At 35.4% G+C, this 27,363-nt stretch overlaps 1 protein-coding gene across 1 annotated transcript in view; it reads right to left on the bottom strand.

Annotated features, from left to right (window-relative positions):
• PALS2 (protein associated with LIN7 2, MAGUK p55 family member) overlaps window positions 1-27,363 on the bottom strand; it is a 79,814-nt gene that overhangs the window by 14,294 nt on the left and 38,157 nt on the right. Inside the window, exons 5-8 of the mRNA XM_028119314.2 lie at window positions 19,261-19,392; window positions 16,945-17,044; window positions 16,537-16,605; window positions 14,832-14,993 (exon numbers count right to left, since the gene is read on the bottom strand). Of these exons, the coding sequence (XP_027975115.1) occupies window positions 14,832-14,993; window positions 16,537-16,605; window positions 16,945-17,044; window positions 19,261-19,392 (463 nt within the window). The remainder of the gene's footprint in view (window positions 1-14,831; window positions 14,994-16,536; window positions 16,606-16,944; window positions 17,045-19,260; window positions 19,393-27,363) is intronic.

Here is a 27,363-nt window from a genome sequence, read left to right as displayed (position 1 = left end):
ATTTACAATTGTTAGATCTTCTTGGTGGATAGACCCTTTAAGTAGGATATAGTATCCTTCTTCATCTCTTATTACAGTCTTTGTTTTAAAATCTAATTTGTCTGATATAAGGATTGCCACCCCAGCTTTCTTTTGGTGTCCATTAGCATGGTAAATGGTTTTCCACCCCCTCACTTTCAATCTGGGGGTGTCTTTGGGTCTAAAATGAGTCTCTTGTAGACAGCATATTGATGGGTCTTGTTTTTTAATCCAATCTGATAGCCTGTGTCTTTTGATTGGGGCATTTAGCCCATTTACATTCAGGGTAACTATTGAAAGGTATGAATTTAGTGCCATTGTATTGGCTGTAAGGTGACTGTTACTGTATATTGTCTGTGTTCCTTTCTGATCTATGCTGCTTTTAGGCTCTCTTTTTGCTTAGAGGACCTCTTTCAATATTTCTTGTAGGGCTGGTTTCGTGTTTGCAAATTCCTTTAGTTTTTGTTTGTCCTGGAAGCTTTTTATCTCTCCTTCTATTTTCAATGACAGCCTAGCTGGATATAGTATTCTTGGCTGCATATTTTTCTCATTTAGTGCTCTGAAGATATCATGCCAGTCCTTTCTGGCCTGCCAGGTCTCTGTGGATAGGTCTGTCGCCAATCTAATGTTTCTACCATTGTAGGTTACATATCTCTTCTCCCGAGCTGCTTTCAGGATTTTCTCTTTGTCTCTGAGACTCGTAAGTTTTACTATTAGATGTTGGGGTGTTGACCTATTTTTATTGATTTTGAGAGGGGTTCTCTGTGCCTCCTGGATTTTGATGCCTGTTTCCTTCCCCACATTAGGGACGTTCTCTGCTATAATTTGCTCCAATATACCTTCTGCCCCTCTCTCTCTTTCTTCTTCTGGGATCCCAATTATTCTAATGTTTCATCTTATCGTATCACTTATCTCTTGAATTGTGCCCTCGTGATCCTGTAGTTGTTTATCTCTCTTTTTCCCAGCCTCTTTATTTTCCATCATTTGGTCTTCTATATCGCTGATTCTTTCTTCTGCCTCATTTATCCTAGCAGTTAGTGCCCCCATTTTTTATTGCACCTCATCAATAGCCTTTTTGATTTCGACTTGGTTAGATTTTAGTTCTTTTATTTCTCCAGAAAGGGTTTCTCTAATAACTTCCACACTTTTTTCAAGCCCAGCTAGTATGTTTAAAGTCATGATTCTGAACTCTAGGTCCGACATCGTACTAATGTCAGTATTGAGTAGCTCCCTGGCAGATGGTACTACCTCTTGGTCTTTTTGCTGAGGTGATTTTTTTTGTCTTGTCATTTTGTCCAGAGGAGAACAGATGAATGAGAGAACAGAATGCTAACAGGTTAACAACGTCTCCAGCAAATATACTCTATACAAATCAGAAAAGACCTGAAACCAGGGGACAAGAAAGGGAAAGAAAGAAGAGAAAAAAAAAAAGGAAAAAGAAAAAGATAAAAACAAACCAAAACAGAACAAAACAAAAAAAAACAGAATATGATCAAATATGATCAGGCTAGTGCATAGATCAGTGCCACACACTAGCTTTTGGGCATATTTTGGTCTGTTAGAAGAAAGTGCCTGCTAAAATTTTAAAGGAAGAAAGACTTATATATGTACAAAATAAGGGTTGATACAATGAAGGGATGGCAGATAACTGTAAAGATGAAAATTATAAAAGATTTTATAGAAGGAATTGATAAGAAGTTGTTTTTAAAAAGAAAGACTTAAAAAGAAAAAGAAAAAGAAAAAAAAGGGAGAGAATGTGATCAGGCAGGAGACTAGAACAAAGCCATACACTAGTGATTTAGGGTATATTTTGATCTGTTAGAAGAAATTGTATCTCAAAATTTTAAAGAGAGAACAACTTATATATATATGCCAAAAATAAGGGTAACTACTATGAAGGGATAAAAATATGACTCTAAAAATGAAAAATAAAAAATGTTTTTTTTAAAAAAGGGATTGATACGATGTTGTTTGAAAAAGGGAAAAAGAAAAATTCAAAAGCAGTTAAAAAAATTAACTTTGAAAAACTAATGAATTACGGTAAAAAAGCCATGAATTCTATGTGCAGTATTCCCCTAGCGCTGGAGTTCTCCCGTTCTCCTTGATCGGTAAACTTGGTCTTGGCTTGTTGGCTGGTTCGTGCTTATCTTCTGGGGGAGGGGCCTGTTGCCGTGGTTCCCAAATGTCTTTGCCGGAGGCTGAATTGCCCCGCCCTTGTCAGTCCGGGCTAAGCAAGCTGCTCCGGTTTGCTCTCAGGAGCTTTTGTTCCCTGCAAGCTCTCTGTACAGCTTTGGAGGACCAGGGTGAAAATGGTGGCCTCCCAATCTCCGCCCAGAGGAGCTGAGAACTTGGGGCCCTGCTCCTCAGTGTGCCCCCTGAGAAAAGCAGTCACTCCCGTCTCCCTGGTCTCCGGCCGCACTCCGTGCTCACCTGGCCTGTGATCGAGCGTTTCTATCTCTGGCACCCGACCCCGTGTGGAGTCTCCAAACCCAGCAGATCCCTGCGGTGCACTCCCGCGCTGCTCCTCCTGGGGGAGGAAGGGGAGTCTCCCCGGATCTGCTGCTTGTTGGGTCCCTGCTGGAGGAGCAGTAGCCCAACTGGGCTGCAGATCACAGTCTATGGCAACCCCGAGCTGAGAGCCCGCACCTCGGCTCCGTCTCTGCAGCCGGCTTCCCCGCTCCGATACCTGGGAGCTCTGCCACACTCAGGCACCCCTGGTCTTTCTGTGACCCCCGCGGGTCCTGAGACCATACTGTCCCGCAAGGGTTCCACCCCCGCTTAACCACTGGAGCGACGTCCCTCAGTGGAGCCGGCTTCTAAAAGTTCCGATTTTGTGCTCCGCAGCTCTATCACTTGCCAGAAGCGGCCGGCGGAGGCCCCCTCCCCGCCGTCTACCCTCCCGAATATCGCCTCGGATTCACTTCTCCGCATGTCCTACCTTCCAGAAAGTGGTCGCTTTTCTGTTCAGAGTGTTGCTACTCTTATCTTCGATCTCCTGTTGAGTTCGTAGGTGTTCAGAATGGTTTGATCCCTATTCAGCTGAATTCCTGAGACCAGACGAAATCCAGGTCTCCTACTCCTCCGCTATCTTGCTCTGCGCCACCCCCAAATTTAGATTCTTAACTATGATGAGTCCTACTAAGCGTGGGATATATTTTAAGTGAATATTTTTTCCAGCTGCCACCAGCATTCCCCCTAAGGAATTTACACTTGAACACTTCCTAACTGAACACCCAACAAATGAGCAAAATTCTATTTGTAGTTGGTATTATCAATCTTCTGAAGCATAGTTTTACCCACCAATTATCTATCCCTTTCTCCTCACCCTAACACCAAACCTTCTTCTAGCCTCTTGCTTATTGATATTCTGAAATGTTAACTGTTCTGTTCTGCAACTTGGTGGTGGATCTAGCCACACTTGATGTTATTATGTTCTATTAACTTCCTCTACTCCAAAGTATTTTTTTTCTGAGAGAATAACAGTAAACAGACCAAGTCAAAATTTAAAAGATCATTTTTGCCTGATAGTTTAGTTCTGAGTACCTCCAGAGATATACAACTTCTTTGCAACTTGGGCTAGCATAGGAAAGGAAATTCTCTTTCAAACTGTTGCAAAGATGTAGTTAGGTACTCTCTACAAATTTGTTAACACTGGTTTGGAAGAAGAAAAGTAATTTGTGTGTGTGTATGTTATTTTACAGTTTAGCCTTAACCATTTTGGCCAGATCAGATATAAAATCAAATACTTATACATGTAGAATATCTGATGAAATCATTAAGCACATACAATTAAGAAGTAATCCAGATCAAAAGTTGACAATATTTTGACTATGTGTAATAAGCATAGCACATCAAGAAAACTTTTGTAAGAACAGAATGAACTTGAAATTCAAGCTCAATAATAAGAGTCTAATTCATAAATGAGATCATTAGGCACAACAGGACTCCCTTTCTTCCCCTGTTGTTTTGTGGCTCAGCCTTTAGGGTGATCATCCCAGACAACTGTGGAGATCATATATAAAGTAACTAAAGACATTCAAGATGCTATGATGCATTTTCATATTCAAAAATGTGAGATGTCCAGGGTTTCTGGATTTATTCACCAAAGGTGGTATGATAAAATGTCTAAGCAATTTTAAACTCCCCAAATAAATACATACTAGGACTTGGCTCAATATCTGTGAATATAATTTTAGAAGAGTACAGTTTTTTGGTGAAGCTCTACAGTGAAATCATATATGGGAATGTGCTGCTTGAAATAAATATGTATAGGTACACATATTGCCCCCATCACCACCTCCATGTTGAGGGAATCTTAATTTTTGGCAAACTGTTTTTAGTTTATAAGCGAAAAATTTTAAAAGAGTTTATTTATCTATTTAGAGAGATAGAAAGAATGAGCATGAATATGAATGGTGGGGGGAGAGGGAGAGAGAAGCTCAAGCAGACTCTGTGCTGAGCGCAGAGGCTGACACAGGACTAGATCCCACAACCTGAGCTGGGATCATGACCTGAGTGAAATTAAGAGTCGGATGCTTAACTGACTGAGCCATCCAGACACCCCTAGTTTACAAGTGAATTTTAACTACAATCTCATTCTCTAATGAAAACTCAAAACAAAGCAAGGCAAAACAAAAATCAAAACCCAAAAACTGTATTGCCACATATTTAAGACCCTTTCCATTCTTAGGACAGAGAAATTAGAATAGGGTAGCTTCACTACAACTCATTTCTTAGGTTTATATGATAAGCAAATAATGTGATTTCTTAGATTTAATCATTATGGCAAAATTCTAAATTGTTATAGCTCTTCAAATTATAAGGAAACAACAAAGTAACTTTCTTATTAATTAAACTCAAGACATCAATGTTAAAAAGCAAACTTGATTCATAAGGTAGCCTATCCCCCTGGATTAATAATCTTTTCTATTTTAGGATCATTTAATACTATACAAAGGAAAATCCATTTAAGATTTGATTTATGTGAAAGAGAGAAAGAGCAGAGAGAGCACAAGCAGGGGAGAGGGGCAAAGAGAAAAGAAGAAGCAGGCTCCCCACTAAGCAGGGAGCCAGACATGGGGCTGGATCCCAGGACCGCAGGACCATGACCCAAGCTAAAGGCAGACACTTAACTGACTGAGCCACCCAGAAGACACAAGAAAAATCCATTTAATACAATGCCAGCATTTACCTCTTCCTTATGAGACTGACTTCCTTATTCATACCACCTGACAATATGCAGCACACTACTATGTACCAGGAATTAGGCAAACCTGTCACACTTTTGCAGTGTTTCTTTTTTGTGTTGATTCTGCGACTTAAAAAAAAAAAAAAAAAGCTAAATGCTACATAAATGTGAATGATTTAAAGAGAAGTAAAACACACCTAACATTATATGAAGAAGTGAGAGTTACCCTGATGTATGGATATACCTAAATCTTTCTATATAAAAATTCAGATTTGAATCCTCACTAAAATATTTATTTACTGCTGAAAGGCAAAACAGCATATCTTTCTAGAAATTAATATGGCACTAAGAAATCAAGAAACTGAGACATCTATATATATTTTTTGATCTAAAAATTTTATATTTGAGATTTATATATATCATCTCTGATAACAAACATAACTATCCAAATCATATAAATAGGCAATAACACTATACTTATATGCTGGAATATTAAGAAGTTATTTTTTTAGGTTTATCATGGTAAAATATATATAACATAAAATTGATCATTTTAACCATTTTTAAGTACACAATTCAGCGGCATTAAGTACATTCATACTGTTGTGCAACATTACCACTATCCATTTCCAGACCTTTTCATCATCCCAAACTGAAACTCTGTCCATTAAACACTAACTTCCCATTACACTCTCTCCTAGGCCCTGGTAACCACTACTGCACTTTCTGTCTCTATGAATTTTATTATTCTAGGTACCTCATATAAATGGAATTGTACAATATCTGTCCTTTTGTGTCTAGCTTATTTCATTCAGCATATTTTCAAGGTTCATCCATATTATAGCATGGATCAGAATTTCATTATTTTTTAAGGTTGAATATTCCACTGCCTGTACATACAACTTAGTTTACCCATTTATGCAGTGATGGACATTTGAACTATTTCTATCTTTTTGGCTATTGTAAATAATGCTATGAATATTCATGTACAAATATCTCAGTCCCTGCTTTCAATTCTTTTGGGTATATACCTATAAGTTGAATTGCTAGATCATATGTAATGCTATGTTTATTTTTCTGAGGAACTGCTATACTGTTTTCCATAGAAGTATACCATTTTATATTCCCATCAGTAATATACAAGTGTTCTACTATCTCTACATCTTTGCCAGTACTTGTTATTATCTATTTTTTTAAATGTATAATCTCAGGGCGCCTGGGTGGCTCAGTCGTTAAGCATCTGCCTTCGGCTCAGGTCATGACCCCAGGGACCTGGGATCGAGCCCCGCATTGGGCTCCCTGCTCCACGGGGAGCCTGCTTCTCCCTCTCTCACTCCCCCTGCTTGTGTTCCCTCTCTCGCTGTCTCTGTGTCAAATAAATAAATAAATAAATCTTAAAAAAAAAAATAAATGTATAATCTCCTAATGGGTATAAAGTGGTATATCACAGGGTTTTGATTTGCATTTCCCTAATGATTAGTGAAGTTCAGCATCTTTTTAACTGCTTATCGGTCATTTGTAGATCTTCTTTGGAGAAATGTCTATTCAAGTTCTTTGCCCATTTCTGAATTGGGTTGTTTTATTGTTGTAGGATTAATATTTACATAAAACATATGACAATGACTTGTGAGGAAAAAGCTCATGATATAATGTTCATTTTATTCATCAGATATTTCTTGGGTATATCCTATGTGCCAGACCCTGTTCTAGATTCTCGGTCTACAGAAGTACAAAAGACAGAGCAGCTCTCTGTTCTCGTGGGACATATTCTTGAAAGTGGAAATAGGTGAGTAGTCAAATAAAAAATAAGAATTTAAGTGCTAAAACATAACCACTAGGTACTTGGAAGGCTACTTTAGATGGAATGGTCAATAAAGGCCTCTGAGAAGGTGAGATCTGAATAAAAAGAAAAATTCAAGCATCTGAAGATCTGGAAGGCAGAGTGTTCCACACTGAGGGACCAATAAGAACAAAAAGGTGTGAAGGATAAATTTGAGGAATCTGAAGAAAAGAAAGACCAGTGTGTTAAGTAGGAGAAAAACTGGAAATTTTTTTTTCAAGATTTATTTATTTATTTATTTGAGAGAGAGAATGAGAGACAGAGAGAGCATGAGAGGGGGGAGGGTCAGAGGGAGAAGCAGACTCCCTGCTGAGCAGGGAGCCCGATGTGGGACTCGATCCCGGGACTCTGGGATCATGACCTGAGCCGAAGGCAGTCGCTTAACCAACTGAGCCACCCAGGCGCCCGAAAAACTGGAAATTTTTATATGAATAATATGGTCATTATTCTGTAATTACAAGTTATTTTAATTGTGTTCCTTGTATTTATAAACAGAACACTGAATAAGGTTTTTTTTTTTCTTTTTTCTTTTTGCAGTCTCACAGTATCCCTCAAGTCCCAAGTGGAAGCTAAAATGCCAAGGATTTATAGCCTCCTCTTTCAGAGTTTACTAAAAAGTAGCCAGCTTGGTCCTAGGATCATCCGTCCACCTACCTCTATCTTATATATACTCGGAAAGGAGTCACTGAGGTTATGAATTGTAGGTTCAGGGCAGAATGCTTTATTTTCTTTTCCTTTACCCCATTGTAAAATGATTCTCCCTGATGAATTCTGAAAACCCATGATGACATATTGTAGCAGTGGGATGATTTGTACTCTCACTGTTTGGCAAAACAAGAATGAGTTTCCTGTGGGGGCTGTGTGTGTGTCTGTGTTTGTGTATTCAAAAGATAGCCTGGCTGAACTGTACTGAAGGTATCCCGCACAGAAAGACAGAATGAAGGGTAGAGAACCAAGCAAAAGAGAATATGAAGTATGGGATTGGAGCTTGGCATTGGTCTCAAGGGGATAGCTGGAGATCATAATACCCTGGCCAGGGAATGGCAAAGTATGGAGATCTCTACAGAGTCTCCGAAGAACCTACAAATAGGCCTCAATGAAGAGACAGTATTTGGACATTTGTGACATAAAGAACTCCAGTCTCCAAAAGGCAAGATTTTACATGACAGCACTTGATCCCCACTTCTTCCTGCCCTGACCCTGAAAACCAGAAGTAGCAGAGCAGGATGTGAAGGGAGAGTAATAAAACAAACTATACTCTTCCCCTCACAATATAGGTCCTAAGCCAAGGATCAGGAATGAGCTGTGAGGAAGGGAGAAACAGCGAACTGGATGCAACACTGAAGTTTTGAATTGGAGTAGCCTTTTTTTTTAAACACCCAAAATAAAGTTTTATTTAGCAAAATGACACAGTTCTTATAACTGAAAGTGACTAGAAAGTTACAGAATCTTCTAGGGGACTGAGGGAAAAGTAGAGGGAAAGAAGATGTGACAGCATGGATGAAGTCAGCGGTTAGATGAAAATAAAGCTCTTTCCTGTTTGTACTCCCAAAGAGCTCAGCCATCCAACAAACCACTTAGTTATATACTTGCCAGAAACAAATTAATCAAATAACCTAACTGCAAGGATACTAGGAAATGAATACGAAGTCAATGTAAGAAAGGATTTTAGTGGCCTGGTAGCTGTTTCCCCAAATTCAAGAAAGGATTTTAAATTAATGAATTATTGAAGGATGCTAAAACAATTTGGTAGAAGTTTGTTGAGGAGAATACTTACACAGTTTCAAAGTATTTTTGAACAGATTACTTATTAATGACAAATAGAAGAAAAGTTACCTTTTACAGTGAAGAAATCTATCAGACATGCCCTAAATCAATAATCAAAGTTAACATCATCAGTAATGGGACAAAGTGACAAGATGGACCTACTATGTAATGTTCAGAGAAGGATAAAACATGATTTATATTTTTCTAATAATGTAGGACCTGAATCTAATGATAGGAAAACAATCAGGTAAACCCATGGTGAGAGACATTTACTTTTAGTGGATAAAATACTCCAACTAAAAGGCAGAGACTGGCAGAATGGATTTAAACAAAAAACCATGACCCATGACGGCTGTCCCTAAAAGACACATTTCAGATTCAAAGGCATCAGCAGGTTGAAAGTAAAAGGACTAAAAATACCCCATATAAACAGACCTGGAGTGGCTATACATATATCACACAAGATAAACTTAAAGACAAAAACGTTACTAAAGACAAAGGAGTGTCAATCCATCAAAAAGATTTAAAAAAATACAAATTTAGAAGCATCTAACAGAATTCCCAAAACACATGCTGCAAAAACTGAATTGAATTGAAGGGAGAAATAACTAAGTCAACAATAATATTTGGAGACTTCAATACCACACTTTCAAATAATGGATAGAACAAATAGGCAGGAGATCAACAAGGAAATAAAAGGTTGAACAACACTATAAACCAACTAGACCTAAAAGACATCTGTAGAAGACTCCACCCAATGATAGCATAATACACATCCTTCCCAAGTATACCTGGAACATTCTCCCAAACGGACCATACCTGAGGTTATAAAGAAAGTCTCAATGAGTTTTAAAAAAGTATAATCATACAGTGTTCTCTGACCACAATGGAATGAACTGGAAATCAGTAACAGAAGAAATTTGTGAAATGCAAAAATATGTGGAAATAAAACAATATGCTCTTAAACAACCAATGGGTCAAACAGGAAATCACAAATGCAATTAGAAAATTCTTTGAGATGAATGAAAACAAAGACACAATACCAAAAATTATGAGATGTAGCTAAAGCAGTTGCTTTTAGGGAACTTTATAGCTGCAAATGCCTATTAAAAATGAAGCTCTCAATCCAATAACCTAACATTCCACCTAAATAAAATGGAAAAAAAGCAAACTAAACCCAAAAAAAAAGGAAATAATAAGGACTATACAGAGATTAATTAAACAGAGAATAGAAAACCAATATAGGAAATCAACAAAAGCAAATGTTGGTTTCTTGAAAGAACACCAAAATTGACAAATCTTTAGGGAGACTGACCAGAAAAGAAGAGAGAGGACTCGAATTACTAAAATCAGAATAAAAGAGGGGATATTACCATGGGTGCTGCAGAAATTCTGAAACCCATTAAAAAGAAACAGAAAGCCTTAGAAGACTTATAACAAATAACAAGATTAAATCAATAATCAAAACCTCCTACAAAAATAACCCTGGGATCGAATGGCTTCAAGGGTAAACTCTATGAAACATTTAAAGAAGAATTAACATCAATCCTTTAAAAACCCTTCCAAAAATTGGAGTGAAAGGAACACTTCCCAATTCAGTCTATAAGTCCAGTATTACCACAATTATCAACATTAGCAACATCATAAGAAATGAAATCTATGGACCAGTATCTCTTATGAATATAGCTGCACAAATACTCAACAAAATACTAGCAAACTGATTCTAGAAGCATATAAAAAGGATCATAAACCACGGCTAAATGGGATTTACCACAGGAACACAATGAATGTAAAAGAATAAAAAACAAAAAATCATGTTGTCATCTCAATAAACAAAGAAAAAAACATTTGGTAAAATACAGTACCTTCTCATGATAAAAGTCAATGAACTAGGAGTAGAAGAGAATTTCTCCAACCTAATGAAGATTATCTACAAAAACCCCACACTTAACATCATACTTAGTGAGGAAAGACTGAATAGTATCTCTCTAAGATCATGAACAACACAGGAATGTCCACTTTTGCCACTTCCACACTGCACTGGAGATTCTAATCAGGGCAGTTAGACAAGAAAAAGAAATAAATGGCACCCAGTTTAAAGGAATAAGGAAAACTGTCTCTCTTTGCAGGTAACATGATCTTGTGTCTAGAAAATCCTGAGAAATTTGCAAAAAAATTACAACAAATAAATGAGTTCAGCAAGGTTAAAGGATACAAGATTAATGCACAAAAATCAGGTGTATTTCGGGGCACTTGGGTGGCTCAGTCAGTTAAGTGTCTGCCTTCAGCTCAGGTCATGATCCCAGGGTCCTGGGATCGAGCCCTGAATCTGGCTCCTTGCTCAGCAGGGAACTGCTTCTTCCTCTCCTCACCGCTCATGCTCTCTCTCTCTCGTTATCTCTCTCTCAATAAAAAAAATCTTTAAAAAAATAAATCAGGTGTATTTCTGTACACTTGTAATGAACAATGTGAAAAGGAAATTAGGAAAATTTAAATACTTAGGAATAAATCTGATAAAAAAAGCATACGACTTGTACACTGAAAACTACAAATATTATTGAAGGAAATTAAGGAAGAATAAGCTATAAAGTGTTAGAGAGTTATGGATCAGAGTAGGACTACTTTATCCCCAGAACACTGAAGAGATTTAGGATTTTGAAGCAAGGAGCTAAAAACTGGAGGTGGGGGTATAATTATGCATCCGGAGCAAGTTAATCTATACCTTCTCCCTCTTCATCTTTTTTTTTTTTTTAAAGATTTTATCCATCTATTCATGAAAGACAGAGAGACAGAGAGAGAGAGAGAGGCAGAGGGAGAAGCAGGCTCCCAAGGAGCAGGGAGCCCAACACGGGACTTGATCCCAGGACCCTGGGATCACGATCCGAGCCGAAGGCAGACGCCCAACCATCTGAGCCACCCAGGCGCCCTCCCTCTTCATCTTGTTAGAGAACAGACTCAGCAGGGGGGATACCTGAAAACTCTTCTCTGGAAAATTTAACGGCTCCCCCCAAAAATATTTTATGCCAACTTTTTGGCTCCTCCAACAAAACAGCTGTCTCCTTGCCCATCTCATAAAATAAAGCTCAGCCAGTTGCCAAGACCTGCTCAAGTACACGGGGCTTCCAACCAGTTTTAACACTTAATTAGGGATGTACAGCCAAGGATCAGTACATAAAAGAAAAAAATCCTCTAGCATAAAAGGGAAAACACAAACATACCATAAAGAGAAAAAGTAATTAACCCAGAGCAAAGCAGAGGTAATTCAGCTATAGATAAAACCGAAAAAAAAACCCAAAACCATATTTACTATTCTTGGAGATACATAAAATATAGCCCCCATAAACAAACAGAAAAAAACTGGAAAATAAGATTACTCATGGTAAAACACTGATGGAAGAGAAAATAGAGAACTCAATGTAATCTTTTAAAGAGTAGAATAAAAAGATAAAGGAATAGACAACATGATTAAAAGAGAGAGAGAGAGAGACATTGAGAAGATGAATCCAGGATGCTCAATATCCAGCCAACAGAGATTCTAGAAAAAGTGAACAGAGAACATGGAGAAATCATCCAAGAAATAATAATTTTCCAGGATTGAGGGACAATGAATCTCTAGTCTGAAGAGCCCACTGATCATCAGCACAATGAATAAAAAAAGATGTACATGAAGGCACATCATTATTAAATTTCAAAATACTGAAAAACAACAAAATGAAAGAAACAAAAGACGCTGAATTTCTGTGAAAGAAAAATAAGGTCACATGTGAAAGCACAAAGATTACAAAGGCACTGGCCTCAACAGAACTGGATTCAAGAGTAACATCTTTTGAGTTTTACAATCTCGAATTTCTATTCTTGGTTAAGCAATCATATAGGACAGAAAATATACATCTTCAAATACAAAGATAAATAAATTATATCTCATACACCATTTCTTGTGATGTTACAAGAGGCTATTTCCAGCATAACAAGGTTGCTGTCAACCCAGGAGAACAAAGGGAAACACTCCCATGTTAACAGCGGGGCAGCCAGAATGGAGAGCATCTTGTCCTCAGTGAAGCAGGAAGATCTATGGTTCTGAGACAGAGGTCTCCAAGAAAATAAACACAACTTACTGGATGAGTCTTTGGTTTAAAATAAAATTATACACATAAACATATAAAATTAAGGTAAAGACAGGAAGAAAAAAGGAACTCCATCAATTGCTGGATGGAAGGAGAGGGAGAAGCTGCTCAAGAAAGTAAAATTCAATAAACTGAAACTAAACTTATTTTTATATTGGGAAGAGAGTCAGGAAGTCAACAGATAAGCCTACACTGGATAAAGCAAGAAACTGGAGAATGATGACATTAAGAAATATGGAAGAGACCACCGAAATAAATAGCAACAAACATGAAAAGCAACTGTTTCTGGTAAGTAGGCCAAAGGTGGGGTACAGCAATATAGGCAGTTAATTTTTCTTTTTTTTAAAATTTATTTATTTGACACAGAGAGATACAGCAAGAGAGGGAACACAAGCAGGGAGAGTGGGAGAGGGAGAAGCAGGCTTCCCGCGGAGCAGGGAGCCCGATGTGGGGCTCGATCCCAGGACCCTGAGATCAGGACCTGAGCCGAAGGCCGACGCTTAACGACTGAGCCACCCAGGTGCCCTGGCAGTTAATTTTTCTATTACATATCTTTAAAAGCTACTTGATTAAAGTACTGTACAGGTATTAACTTGATAAAAATGAGAAACAAAATACTTTAAAATACTTAGGTCACAGTGAGATTTTCTTAGCTATTTAACAAGTATTTGTCTGAATTTAGTGACTTACAGTGCCTACAATGGAATCCAAGGCCTTACCCTGAAGGGATTATAAATAGCACATGCTTATTACTCTCTCAACCAATCCATAAGAATTTCAGCAATAAGATTACTCACTGTAAATTAAACCTCAAAACATACTAGATGTTTTGAGAAACTCTCAAATTTATCTAAAAGAGATGGAATGACATTAGGCTAAGAATTAACTCAGAACAGCTTAATGGCATTAATATACCTAAAGAAATACTGTTAAAAGGGGGCTTGGTCAGCAATAGAAGCACAGAAAGGGGTTATAAAGACAATGCTGGCTATGTATATTAGTCCTTATAACAAGTCTATGACATCATCTAACTCCTTGATGTGATTCCATTCTTATCAAGCACACTTCTGACATCATTATTTAATTTTCCATATAAATATGCAAATAGGGAAAGAATGCAAAGATCATAAAATGAATGTTTGGTTAATTTAATGGTTATACTTCTCATCAGTATTATTTTTATTTTATATGTAAACTTTTGTGACTTTAATTAATGCTGCCTGCTCAGAAAGATTAATTGCTGTTGATGTACTGTCAAAAATCAGGTTAATGACCTGCATAAAATTCACAAAGGGATGGCCACACTGAGGGGTCTTAGGATCCAGCAGGTCTCCCTCTTTTCTTTACACTAAAATGGGTAAAAAAACAAACAAAAACACTCTTCAGATAAACAATTGTACAAGAAAATACAAAGTTAATGCTGATTTTTTGCCACAACTCCTAACACTTGCATTTATTTATTTTTAAAAAATGATTTTATTTATTTATTTGGCAGAGAGAGAGCACAAGTAGGCAGAGAGGCAGGCAGAAGGAGAGGGAGAAGCAGGCTCTCCACTAAGCAGGGAGCCTGATGCCAGGGCTCCATCCCAGGACCCTGGGATCATGACCTGAGCTGAAGGCAGCCGCTTAACGACTGAGCCACCCAGGCACCCCATAACACTTGCATTTAACAAACATTTCTGGACTAAAGAGTTTGGAGAAGCAACTGCCACCAGGCAGCAAGCCAACAGGGCTACAGCACTATTTCAAGACAGCTGTGGAGTCACTGAGTTTTTCAGTATCTTCTGCTTGTTCATTTCTACTGGCATAATCAAAAATTATTTGGGAACAAAAATAATAATCTGCCCCACCCTACTCTTTGATGCCGTTTAAACAGCAAACAGAGAAAACTTACATGGCACTGTAGTTCCAAATCTAGTGGGATTCAACACTATGAACCTGTTTTTCAAGCTTCTTCGTCCCACACCTTGAGCTCCTATCAATACCAATGTTTTTCTCTGGAAGGGAGGCATTTTGGCTACCTCCTCGTATATTTGGATTTCATGACGATCAAATTCTAAATGTAAAAGGAAATGGAAAGTCGTCATATTCAGTTATCTTTCAAATGGATGAAAAACTTCTGCAATTCTGTTCAATAAGGGCTTGGTTGTCTGACAGGTAAATACCACCTGAATTGTACTCACTTACTATAGATTCGCTTTTATAAATTTGGTGAAGTACAATAAACAATAAACTATTTTTTATCTTGATTTAAACATCTGCTTCCATCCATTTGCCCTTAAAAATTTGTCTAAGCTAGAAAATGCCTGTGCTTTATCATATAGTCTCTATCCATTAAAACCTTTCTTACCAATTCATCAGAAATAATTACTTTAACATATATAATCAAACTGCAAACTACCTTATGTAATTTGTTCAGCCAACTAGTGTGTATCAGATATAAAAGACAGTAGTATACCTAGTGTGGCTGCTTAAATAAGTCCCACAGAATGAGGATGCCCTTCCAATAATATAAATGAATAAATACTGTGTGTTGACTCAGCAAATACCAGTTTGATTAATAAAATGCATACAAACATACCGACAATTAAATTTTAAGATGAATTTATGTATAAAATGTTGGAACCATACTACTTTCAGTCAAAACACATTCCAAAATTAAATCTTAGTCAATGAGAAAATTATAAGTTTTCTATTTTTCAAGAAAGTGTACGAACATATATTTAATGAATAATAAGGTCAAAGGGGATTTGAAATAGTATATTACCTGTTATTAGGGTTATAACTCTAAATCTGCAGTAATAACACTCCTTCCTTAGGTTATTATCTGAACAGCAACTCTTTCTTTGCATAATTTCTCCAAAGAAGATTAAACCAATATTAAGGGAGAGTCTATTTTCCCCTTATTTTATTATTATTATTATTAAATATTATTTCCTTTATAGTATGTTATTTAGTTTATAACCAGTACAGAGGCAGCTCTGAAGTCTAGAAAGTACTCTAAAATTGTCAATTCCTTTCAGAAGGCCTTCTCAAAGAGCTGCATTTCATGCCTATCAGCCTCTAGAACTGAAAAGAATAACTATGGTAGCTGTCATATTTATCTTTCTTTAAGTCTAAAAGATTTAAGACAGAATCCTACTAGAACAGACTAAGATTTGTTTGGCCCAGTACTATTTTTCCAAAAGTATCATGGACAATGTTAAGGTAGAATACAGTTGTCCTTAATCATAACTCTTTTAGTATCTTCTGAAAGGCCGTTCTTTAGAAATGATACATAAATTGTCATCAAAGTTCTCTGAATAAATATTTTTAACATTGTTCTTTCATTAATATAAGCATAAATCCTAACCAATCATTTTATTGCAAACTATACTAATAAATAAAAGACTCTGGTGACAGTATGAGTATATACAATATCAAAATTAAAATAATGTCTTCATATTATATTGTACCATGTGTTCAAGTGTCAGCCCCTTACAAATGGGTATTAATATGAATTACTTTCACTTAAAATTATATATTTAGAGTTTATGCCACATTAATTAATGATATAAAGCTACCTCACTTGGACTTTTCAAAAAGCATTTAAAACATACCTGCATTTCTGGTTGTGAGATACATCATCTTTTTCTTTTTTTTGCTACTTATGGTTCCACAAAAAGGTCCTGAAGGGTGACAAGACAAATGTAAGTTAAAACAGTATGTGAGAATATGATAAAAACTGCCCTGTGGTATTGTATAGTGGTGGGAGAATTACCTTTCCAGTGTTGTGTCCTACAAAGCAGAAGGGGGCAGAAGTGAGTTGAGCCACTAAATTCTGATACTATACCAGCAGGTGGCAGACAGGGATCAAAAAGTTTACTTTTGAGAGCGATACAACAAAGTAGACGGGATGGATTAATTTTAGATATAGTTTAAATAAATTCATTTGCTGATTCGATGAAAGAGGAAAAGAAAGGTGACCACAAAGGACTACTTGTTACACATTGTGTTGAGCTCATCACCTGAATTGTCCCAGTCTCTTCTAACAAATGCCTTTCTCTTCTCTTCCAGGAACTGGCTTGGGATGAGACCAGCGCTTCCTCCCTCTTTTACATGGCTAGCCTAGAATCAAATTAATGAATTACATAACTCAGTGATCAAAATTTGAGACCTTATCCTAATAAGTAGGACAATAGCAATAGTCAGTAGAAATATATCACATTTGCTCTTCAAAACTGACCTTGAGATTTCAATTAATGGCATCATCAGTTAAGATATTTAAACACGTTAGCACTAAGGAATCAATTGGTACCTAATCAATCTGCCATCTGGAATCAAAATTTTGGGACCAAAACGCAAAGGTATATAGGATCTTTAAATTACTACAACTTTTTATTTATAATGCTAAGTAAGTCAACAGAAAGGATAAATACTATTTTATGTGTTAAAAGAACATTTCATTAGCACCCTTAGTAAGGTATTTACTATCAACCTTAATCCTACTAGAGAGACAGAATCTGAATATCCTAAGTTTAAAATAGGTATAACTACATCTACTGTCAAGAAACTAAGTTTTGAAATCCAAAAAAGTGCTATTTCAAAATAGTGGCTAAAGAACTGGCTGCTAGTGGCTTATCCAACAAAGTTACGGTTTTTTATATTTACAGCTAGCACTGAAAAAATCTGGTATCATTTTTAGCCATTAAAATCCTAAAAAATAGAATTAAAGTAACAGATCACCGAATGCAGGAGGAGACTGAAATAATGGTGACAGGATGAGCAGATGACATTCACAGAAAGGGGTAAAAAAAAAAAAAAATAATTTCCTGGAAAAGTTCAATGAAGGAAACAGCTACAGAAAGAGTTTTTTGATGAGAGTTCTAGGAAATTCAGTGGAAACATCTGGAGATCATGGATTCTTTTTAATTCACCTATGTTTTAGTTCTCTCATTGCATAACGCACTTGTACATAATAATGTCTTAATTTAAATTTAAGGATCCATTAGGACTGTTCTTATCCTTGTTACTCATTCCGCCTTAGAAGCCAACATAACTTAAGAGAGCTAATGTGAGTTACTAATATCTCCATTTAATTTAGAGTTTAGTGCTAGGTCCTGGGTCCTTTCCTCATACACTTCTTAAAAAAATTTTTATTGTTATATGTTATATGTTAATCACCATACATTACATCTTTAGTTTTTGATGTAGTGTTCCATGATTCATTGTTTGTGCATGACACCCAGTGCTCCACACAGAATGTGCCCTCTTTAATACCCATCACCAGGCTAACCCACCCCCCCACCCCCTTCCCCTCTAGAACCCTGTTTGTTTCTCAGAGTCCATTGTCTCTCATGGTTCATCTCCCCCTCCAATTTACCCCCCTTCACTCCTCCCCTCCTGCTTTTTTTTTTTTTTAACATATATTGTATTATTTGTTTCAGAGGTACAGATCTGTGGTTGAACAATCTTGCACAATTCACAATGCTCACCATAGCACATACCCTCCCCAATGTCTATCACCCAGCCACCCCAATCCCTCCCACCCCCCACCATACACCTTGCTTTTTAATGAGACTCTTCTGATGGTTTAAGGGATTTTAGACTTTAGACTTTAGATTTTAGACTTTCCGATTTGTCAGTTTCTCCAGTTCTGAATACTGTGGGTATTAGACAGTGTAAACAATTACAAAATCAGACTTAATTCTGAAGGCTGTATTAGGGGAAAGGAAAAAGAACACAATTGCAGAGATCTTTAGAAAATGAAGTGGGGGAAAATACGATGATAACACACATCCCTTTCCATATATGCAGATTTCAATCCAAGAACAACTACACTAATATAAAGCAAACCTTCATTTCTCAGTAACTGAGGGGAGGTAGGTAAACAGATTGAAGAGCTTATGAAATTATGTTTTATTTGCCATCAATGTACATAGAGGGAGAGGAGTCAAGAGAGAAAGACACTACTACACACACAGTAAAAGACTCTAGTTAAACAACAGCAAACACTGAGAAGGGATGACCCCAAGTGAGTTGTTCTTGCCCAACACCATATTGCACTACAGTCACTCATGTGGAAGAACCAACTGTTCTAATCCCTAAACCAATGGAATACCTCCACAGGCTAGTTAATTCTGCATTTATTAACAGCTACTCACAAATTCCCTCTCAATTTGATCTCCTGTCCACAAAATTAGCAGCCATGAAGCAGGAGCTGTTCATGCATGAAAAATCATTGGAACAAATGTTAATACCTTCTTCCTGAATATTCAGATATTGGCCAGATCTAAGATTGAAAATAAAAAAGGAGTTGAGGAAATTATGAGAAGCATACTAACCTGCCACCAGTTTGGATCTTCTCTGTTCACAATTTGAAGAATTTCTCCTTTTGAAAACTTCAATCCTGCTTCTTTGCAGGGTATCAGGTTATCATTGTATGGATTATAATCAAAATGACATTTCACAAACACCTAAAACACATAGCACAATTTAAAGTAGTATAGATGTATCATTTGTCACTAGATTTTTGAAATCTTTTTCAAATCACTGTGATTTAATTATAATTGACAATTTATTTAGTACTTCAACTAAGGACATTGTCCCACTCAAATAAAAATCAATTATTACACATTAATAATTTGGCATCAGAAAAGTAAATATTAGTACAATTAAAATTTTGTTTCTATTTTAATGTCTAATCTTAAACCAACAGTTTAACAATCATTTTACTCCATCATTCTTATACTTTCTCCCATCTTTTCACATGATTTTCTAACTAATGCTGCATAATTTTTATTCAATTAAATGCCACTTTCTGATTAATACCCAGCTGATTGAAGACATATATTTCAGATATAATAGGACTTTTTTCAGGGGGTACTTTTTGAAAGAGCCCAGAAACCAAAATTAAACAATGAAAGTTCATGTTCAAGTCAGATCTGAAATATATTTAGTAAAAAAAAAAAAAATTTAAAAACCCAATTTTCATCACTGGTAATATATTTTTTATGATCACACAGATTTACACCGACCAAAACTTGTGTGGAAAACACTTTTCTGAAATCATCTTGCTCTGACTTAAATAATTAACATTAAATTAACTGTAAGAAAAACACTGAAAAGGCCCTGAAACTATTTTTCAATTTAAATTCACCGGACTACACAAATTTCTTTTAAATATGTTTTATTAATAAAAGTATTCCAGTTACCACTATTAGTTATCTCCAATAACTGGAATATTTTCCTTATTCACTTTAATGTAAATCCTAATAAGTTAAGCATTTTCAGTTTTTGAAGGCAAGTTCAGATTACTGTCTTAAAAGTTTTTTCATGCATATTTATAAAAACTCAAATTTTATCTACTGAAGAATTGACTTGGCATTAATCAGCAAGTAAACTTTAACAAGCAGAAAAGCACAAAATTACTCAAAATAACATTGTTATCATACTTGTTATCATACTTCTATAAATGTAACCAAAGAAGATATTCAAGTAACACAAGCAGATACATAATATCATTAGTGTGGTAAAATGTAATGTGATGGATGCATATTAAAACAATTTAAAAAAACTAAGTTTGGGAACATGTGACAAAATTTTAGTTATTTACAATTAGATGATTTTGGTAGAAAGCATTTGGGATGTTTTCAATAACTTTGGAAAGGCTATTATTTAAAAAATCAGTAAGCCAAATTTTTTTTGATATGCAATTTTAGAAATATCTAAAAAGCAAGCATACAAACAATATTAAGATTGCTAAAATGTGACAACTGGCTAACTTGAAAATGGCATGCAGCTCAATGTTTTGGCAATGGAAAAAGAAAACCCAAATTATTATTTATTCAAGGTAACTTTAGTTGGCTGATAAGACAGAAAAACGGAATACCAGAGAATGTCCTGGAATGACATCATACCTGACAGACGTGTGCTGGATGCCTCTCCATACTGATGCAACTCTAAAAATATATTTTTCATTGCATAAATAAAGCCAGACTTTTAAACTGATAATAAATTAACAAAATATAAACAAACTACTGGCCCATTTTATTACTTCACTCATTTGGTAAAGTAACTACTCTCCCCTCATTAATTGTCCATAGGGTATAACAACTGAAAATTATAAATGATAGAAGCAAAAAGGTAGAGGTGTTTGAGATGAGGCAGAGAAAAAGGATGGGTATGCAAAGTTTAAAAAAAATACTTGGATACTCCTTACTTCTCAAGAAAGCTGCACCAAATGAATAGTAAAAGCATCCTGTCATCTAATCAGGAACGTGTTTATCATTCTTATCTGTGGGACAACATACATTTTTGTATCCATAAGTTGAGATTTTCTGAGACAGTCTAAATTTCAAAAAATTATTCCCCTATTCCCATCAAATTGTTCTGGAAATGTCATTATTTGTGAAACAAAACACATCTCTCAATGTAAAATATTTCTAGAGGGAACAATGCTTATTATTTCATTTATTAAGCTAATTTTTGAACATTACTCTCATGCTCAAAAATTCAGATTAGCCTGGTTTTACTTTGACTTTTAAAATTCTGTCTGAAAAATCAATTAATCCAACCTTTGATCTAAAGATTTTGTAATGACCTTAAAGTCATTAGACATTTAACCAGATTAACTATAATTATATTTTATTTTGCTAAGTATATTGTAAAGTGTTTTACTAATAGACTATGGATGTTAATGGTTCATTCAGTATTAAGAAGTTATTAAACACAACCTACTAAAGTATTTCAATCTCCTATTCTTATCACTAAAAGAAAAAACTGACCAACAATCTAAAGTAGATGGAACAGAGAATGGGAAGTACAAATGGCTTTTAAACACAAGAGATATTCAACATCACTAAGAATAGAAATACGAATTAAAACTATATTATAACAATATTTTCTTCCTGCTGCATTAGGAGAAATCCAAATATCTGATAACATTCTATAGACGGGACTATGAGCCAAGAGGCATTTTCCTAACAGGCTAGTGGAGGATCTGGTTCAATCCCTTGGGAGAACAATTTGACAATAGCTATCAAAATTACAAATGCAAAAATCTTCTCACCTACTAATCTACCTCTGGGAACGTATTAAACAGCAATGTTGCTCAGACATATGCAAAATGATTTATGTACAAGACTATTAACTACTAAATTAGTCCTAGTAGCAAAAGATTGGAAGCAACCTAATAGTTTAATAATAGGGAACTGGTTAAATAAATGATAAGTCTATATAATATAATACTATGCAGCTATTAAAAAGGGTGGGGAGGTGGTGATATGTGTCAAGAGGCAGTCTATGTACCAATAAGGAAAGATCCTAAAGATACACATTTAAGTGAAAAAAACCAAGTACTGTATATACTATGTAAGCTTTTCACTGAAAAGGAGGTGGAACAGGAATAATAATATATAATTTTTAGTTACTTGCATATGAATAAAGAAACTCTAGAAAGATAAATTAACAGAATGGTTTCTTATAGGGAGTGAGCACTAGGTTTGTAGTGGATTATGAAAGAAATTTCAATTGAATACCTATTTATATCTCTTGAATTTTGAACCATGGGAATGATTCACCTATTTAAAAATTAAATTCTCATGGTAATAAATATAAGATAAAATGACTCATGCTTCTGACTAAGATGAACCAATAAAGAACTTTCCAACTTGAAACAACTAAAATACTGGACAAAATTTGACAAAACGTTTTTTTAAACATCAGGTAATGAAGTCAGTGATCCCTAAAAAATGGAAACAAACAAGATAAACTATTCAGTTGCCCCTGATAACTGCACTGAGAAAGTTCCCAGGTTGCAACTCAGGAAGGAAGAATCTCAGTAGAGCCTGTGTGGTCTCCAAGTTGAGGAGATGAGCTGGGCAACCAGGGAGATCAAGGTGGCTGCAGCGTACAGAACAGAGTAATCAGTGAGGAAAGGGCTGCACACTCAAGAGTTGCAGAACACTCCCTCTAGTTTTCAGGAGACTACTGATCAGTGCATGGGTATGAGGAAACTAAGTCAGGTAAAGAACCAGCATGATAAGCAGCAGTATCAGCAGGTCATACGGGGTCAGGAATAATTTCTTTTCTCAACAAGGTGAGTGGAAAAATCTCATAATTCATGAGGCACTGAGTAGTTGGAAGGATTATGCCCCAAACTTAATCCCGCTCTGATTGTACCTAACAAAGCTTAAAAAGCAAGATCTGAAATGATCAAACTGCCCCAAATAACTTCAGTAGCCTAGAACAAAGTTTAAGAATTTTCCAAGAATACAAAAATATCAAGCATTCAACAAGGTAAAATTCATAATGTCTAACAACAACCAATCAAAAATAACCAGGCATGCAAATAAGCAGGAAAATATAATTTAAAATGTGGAGAAAAATCAATTACGAGTGATTCAGAAATGATAAACATGATCACATTAGTAGAGGAGGACATTAAAATAGTTACTTTAACTTTACATATTGTATTCTTAGGTTCAAGAAGCTAGAGGAAGGCCTAGGCATATTAGGTAGAAACATGGCAGATATATAAAAAAAAAAAAAGACTCCTGGGTGGCTCAGTTGGTTAAGCGACTGCCTTCGGCTCAGGTCATGATCCCGGAGTCCTGGCATCGAGTCCCACATCGGGCTCCCGGCTCAGCGGGAAGCCTGCTTCTCCCTCTGACCTTCTCCCCTCTCATGCTGTTTCTCTCTCTCTCTGTCTCTAATAAATAAATAAAATCTTTAAAAAAAAAAAAGACTCAATTTATATTTCTAGAGATGAAAACCAAAATATCTAAGATGGAAGAAGAAGTGACTAACAGATTAGACACTGAAGAAAATAAACTTGAAGATATAGCAATAGAAACTAAGATAAAAAACAGGGAAGTAACAAGATTGAAATAAATGAAGAGTATCACAGAGTAATGGGACAACTTCAAGGAGCCTAATATATGTGGAAATGATGTCACCAAAGGACAGAAGAAATGGGAAAAGAAAAATAATCTGAAGAGGTAATAGTCAAAATGTTTCCAAATTTGATGAAAGAATGCAACCCCCCCCATTCATCCGTATCTTAAACCTATACAGAAACTCATACACTAAACGGATCCTAGAGCTAGGTGTAAAGCATAAAACTGTACAACTTTTAGGAAAAAGAAATCGAAGAAAATCTTTATGACCTTAGATTATACAAAAATATTTTACAGAGAACAATACAAGCATGATCTGTAAAAGAAAAACATGGAAAAGTCGGACTTCATCAAAATTAAGAACTTCTGCTCTTTGTATTACACTGTTAACAGAATGAAAAGACAAGCCTTTTCACTGTGAGAAAATCCTTATAAATCATAATTCTGATTTGTATTTGTATTCAAAATAAAGAACTTTCAAAACTAAATAAAAAATCTCAATAAAAAATAGATAAGATTTGAAGACAATCACCAAAACAGACATAAAAAAAAATAAAAACATGAAAAGATGCTCAATATTTAGTCATCAGGAAAATAAAAATTAAAATCATATTGAGTTATCAGTACACATTTATATGGGTGTCTAAAATTATAAGGACTGACCATACCAAATGTTGGAATATGTACAGTAGCTGAAACTCTCATAAAATGCTGGGGGGAATGTATACTGGTACAACCACTTCTGAAAATAGTTCGGCCACTTCTCTGAAAGTTCAACATATACCTACAATGACCCAATCCTTCAATTCCTAGATATTCACCCAAGGGACTTACATGTAAATGTCCACAGCATCTTTATTTATAATAGCCTCAAAGTGGAAACAACAAAAATGTTCATATTGTTGTTTTTATCCAGTTTTGTTAATGGATAAACAAACTATGGTATAGCCAAGCAACGGAATATTACTCAAGAGAAAGGAATCAACTACTGACACACATAAAAAGATGGATGAATCCCAAAAGAATTATGCTGAAAGAAGATTAAAAAAATAAACAGCAAAGATGATTCATGTTGCATGCTTCCATTTATATAAAAATAAGGAAAATGTAAACTAAACTATAGTGACAGAAAGCAGAGCAGTGCTTGCCTGGAATGCAGTGGGGGAGGGAAAAGGAGGAAAGGATTATCAATGGATACAAAGAAACTTCTGGAGGTGCTAGATATATATGTTGTCTTGATTATGTTGATGGTTTCACAAGTACGTATATCTACATTTATCAAATTGTATACTTTAAATATATGCTATTTATATAAGCTTTATCTCAAAGATATATTTTAGAAGTAAATATAAAAATTTCAGAAGTACTGAAAAAATAAAATATTACACAGGACTATGCTGGGCCTATACAAAGGATAATAATTAGTAAGAGAAAAGAAATTAAATAGATGAAATGGCTGTAGAAATAGCTCTACCATGACCCTTATGTTAAATCAAAAGGTGGTTGGAAATTTGGGAATACATCGTCTGAACATAGTGTAAGAGTTCCTTACACACCCTCAGTCTCAACACGTATTTTCAGGTCCATTTGAATTTGCAATTAGAACAAGTGACAAGGTGGCGAATGCAGTGATAGTTGCTATGAAGTTCACTATGACAATAGCAGAGATGATTAAGGAAGGATGTTATTTTTCTAAAGATTTTCAAAGTACATGAACTCAGCCTACTCAATTAAATGCAGCCACACACACATTTTCAATCAGCAGGGAGGCTAGAATATATGTTTATTTAAAAAAAGTTCTGAGGGGCAATTCACACTCCTATTTGGTAAATATCCATCTGTGGGCCACAAATTTAAGCTTCTGTCAAAAAAATTATTTAAAAAATCTATTAAACTGGACTGTTCAGAATTATACTACTAATAATTATTCTTAATTTATATCACACTAAATCACTGGTTCATGCAAAGCCTATTTTTATTTTATTCCTTTTAAAACTGTGATAAACAGCCATACACTTGTACCCAAAACAGAGGCTAGAACCTTAAGGGGTCCTCCTGCTCTCACTCCATTCCATTCCATCACCCTGGCTTCCCCAGCTAAGGTAACCCTTACCCTGAATCGTGTGTTAACTCTTTGCTTTCCTTTCATATAGTTTTATTGTGCAAATATATGCATTCTTTAAAAGTATGCATTTAGTTAAACATAAAAAATTATATCACACCACAGCATATAATCTTTTGGAATTTATATACTTCTTAACATGAACATGTTTCCAGCTGTACATACATATGAACTGCTCTAGGATATTACTGTGTTTCGGTATACATGAACACTCAACTCTGATAATGCTAAACTCCCCGCCCCTGCCCCCTGTGGTTATGCCAATTTACACTGCCACCAGCAGTGTAGAAGTGATACTGTAGAGTCACATGTACACTTTTTGCCAATTGAATGTTATAAAATGGTATTCTACACTGTGATTTTTAATATCTCTTCATATGTTCACTGTCTCCTTTTACTTGATTTGTGTACGTAAAGTGAAACAGGAACACAACTTCATGTTATCCCTATTAATAACCAGTTTCATTCATTGAATAGTTTCTCCTCTTCTCACTGAAAGATATATCATCTTAACAAAATAGTACATGTGTTAGCTCTCTTTCTGAACTCTCTATTCTATTAATCATTCTATCTGCTCTTATGCCAATACCATGATGGTATCTTAAATCCTATATATTAGTAATGCCCCATTCCTGCTTTTCTGCTTCAGAAGTGTATGGGCTATTCATCCTATCAAATACTATGAAAAATCTTATTAGAATTTTGTTGAATATAAAAGTCAATTTGAAGAAAACTGACACCTTCACAATATTGTCTTCTTGTCCATGAACATATCTGTTTATTTAGATCTTCATCATAATGTGTGTTTGTGTGTGTAGAGGCCTCGAATATTTTTGATAGATTTATTTCTAGACATAAATGTGACATTCTCTGACTCTACTGTAAATGATGTTTGTCTTAGTTACATACTTTGATGTTTGTTGATGACATACAGAAATGCAACTGACTTCTGTATATTAATCTTATTTTCAAATATCTTGCTAAACTCATTTCTATTAATTTATAGTCTTGGGGACGTTCTATGCAAAAAAATATCATTTGAAAATAGTAAATTTTATTTTCTTTCTGAACTTTTTGCTTCTATAATTTGTCTTTTTGGGCTTGTGAAACTTTCAGTAAAATATTAAATTGAAGTGGTGTAAGTGAACATCCTTCTCTAGTTCTTACTTTTTGTAACTAGGCAAAGACTTTATCAATCCTTCTTTTAAACTTTATATTGTGGCTTCTTTGGTTTAATTAACTACAAACAAATAATTGTGTATATGCAATAATTAAAAAACAGCAGTGTCCAAGGGCCTCAGAATTTACAATATTATACGTTTCTGTATTTCATCATTCTGTATCCATTTGCCCTAAACAAAATTTTTTAAGCAGTCAAAATTATTGAAGTTTTATTATTTTAAAAATAATTCTAGTCAATTATTTGC

Source organism: Eumetopias jubatus, unplaced genomic scaffold, assembly GCF_037043125.1.
Source record: "Eumetopias jubatus isolate StellerSeaLion01/CBP00866 unplaced genomic scaffold, mEumJub1_p1.0 scaffold_14, whole genome shotgun sequence".
NCBI lineage: Eukaryota > Metazoa > Chordata > Mammalia > Carnivora > Otariidae > Eumetopias > Eumetopias jubatus.
The sequence above is the reverse complement of the archived record's forward strand: the minus strand, read 5'-3'. Positions and strand labels throughout refer to the sequence as shown.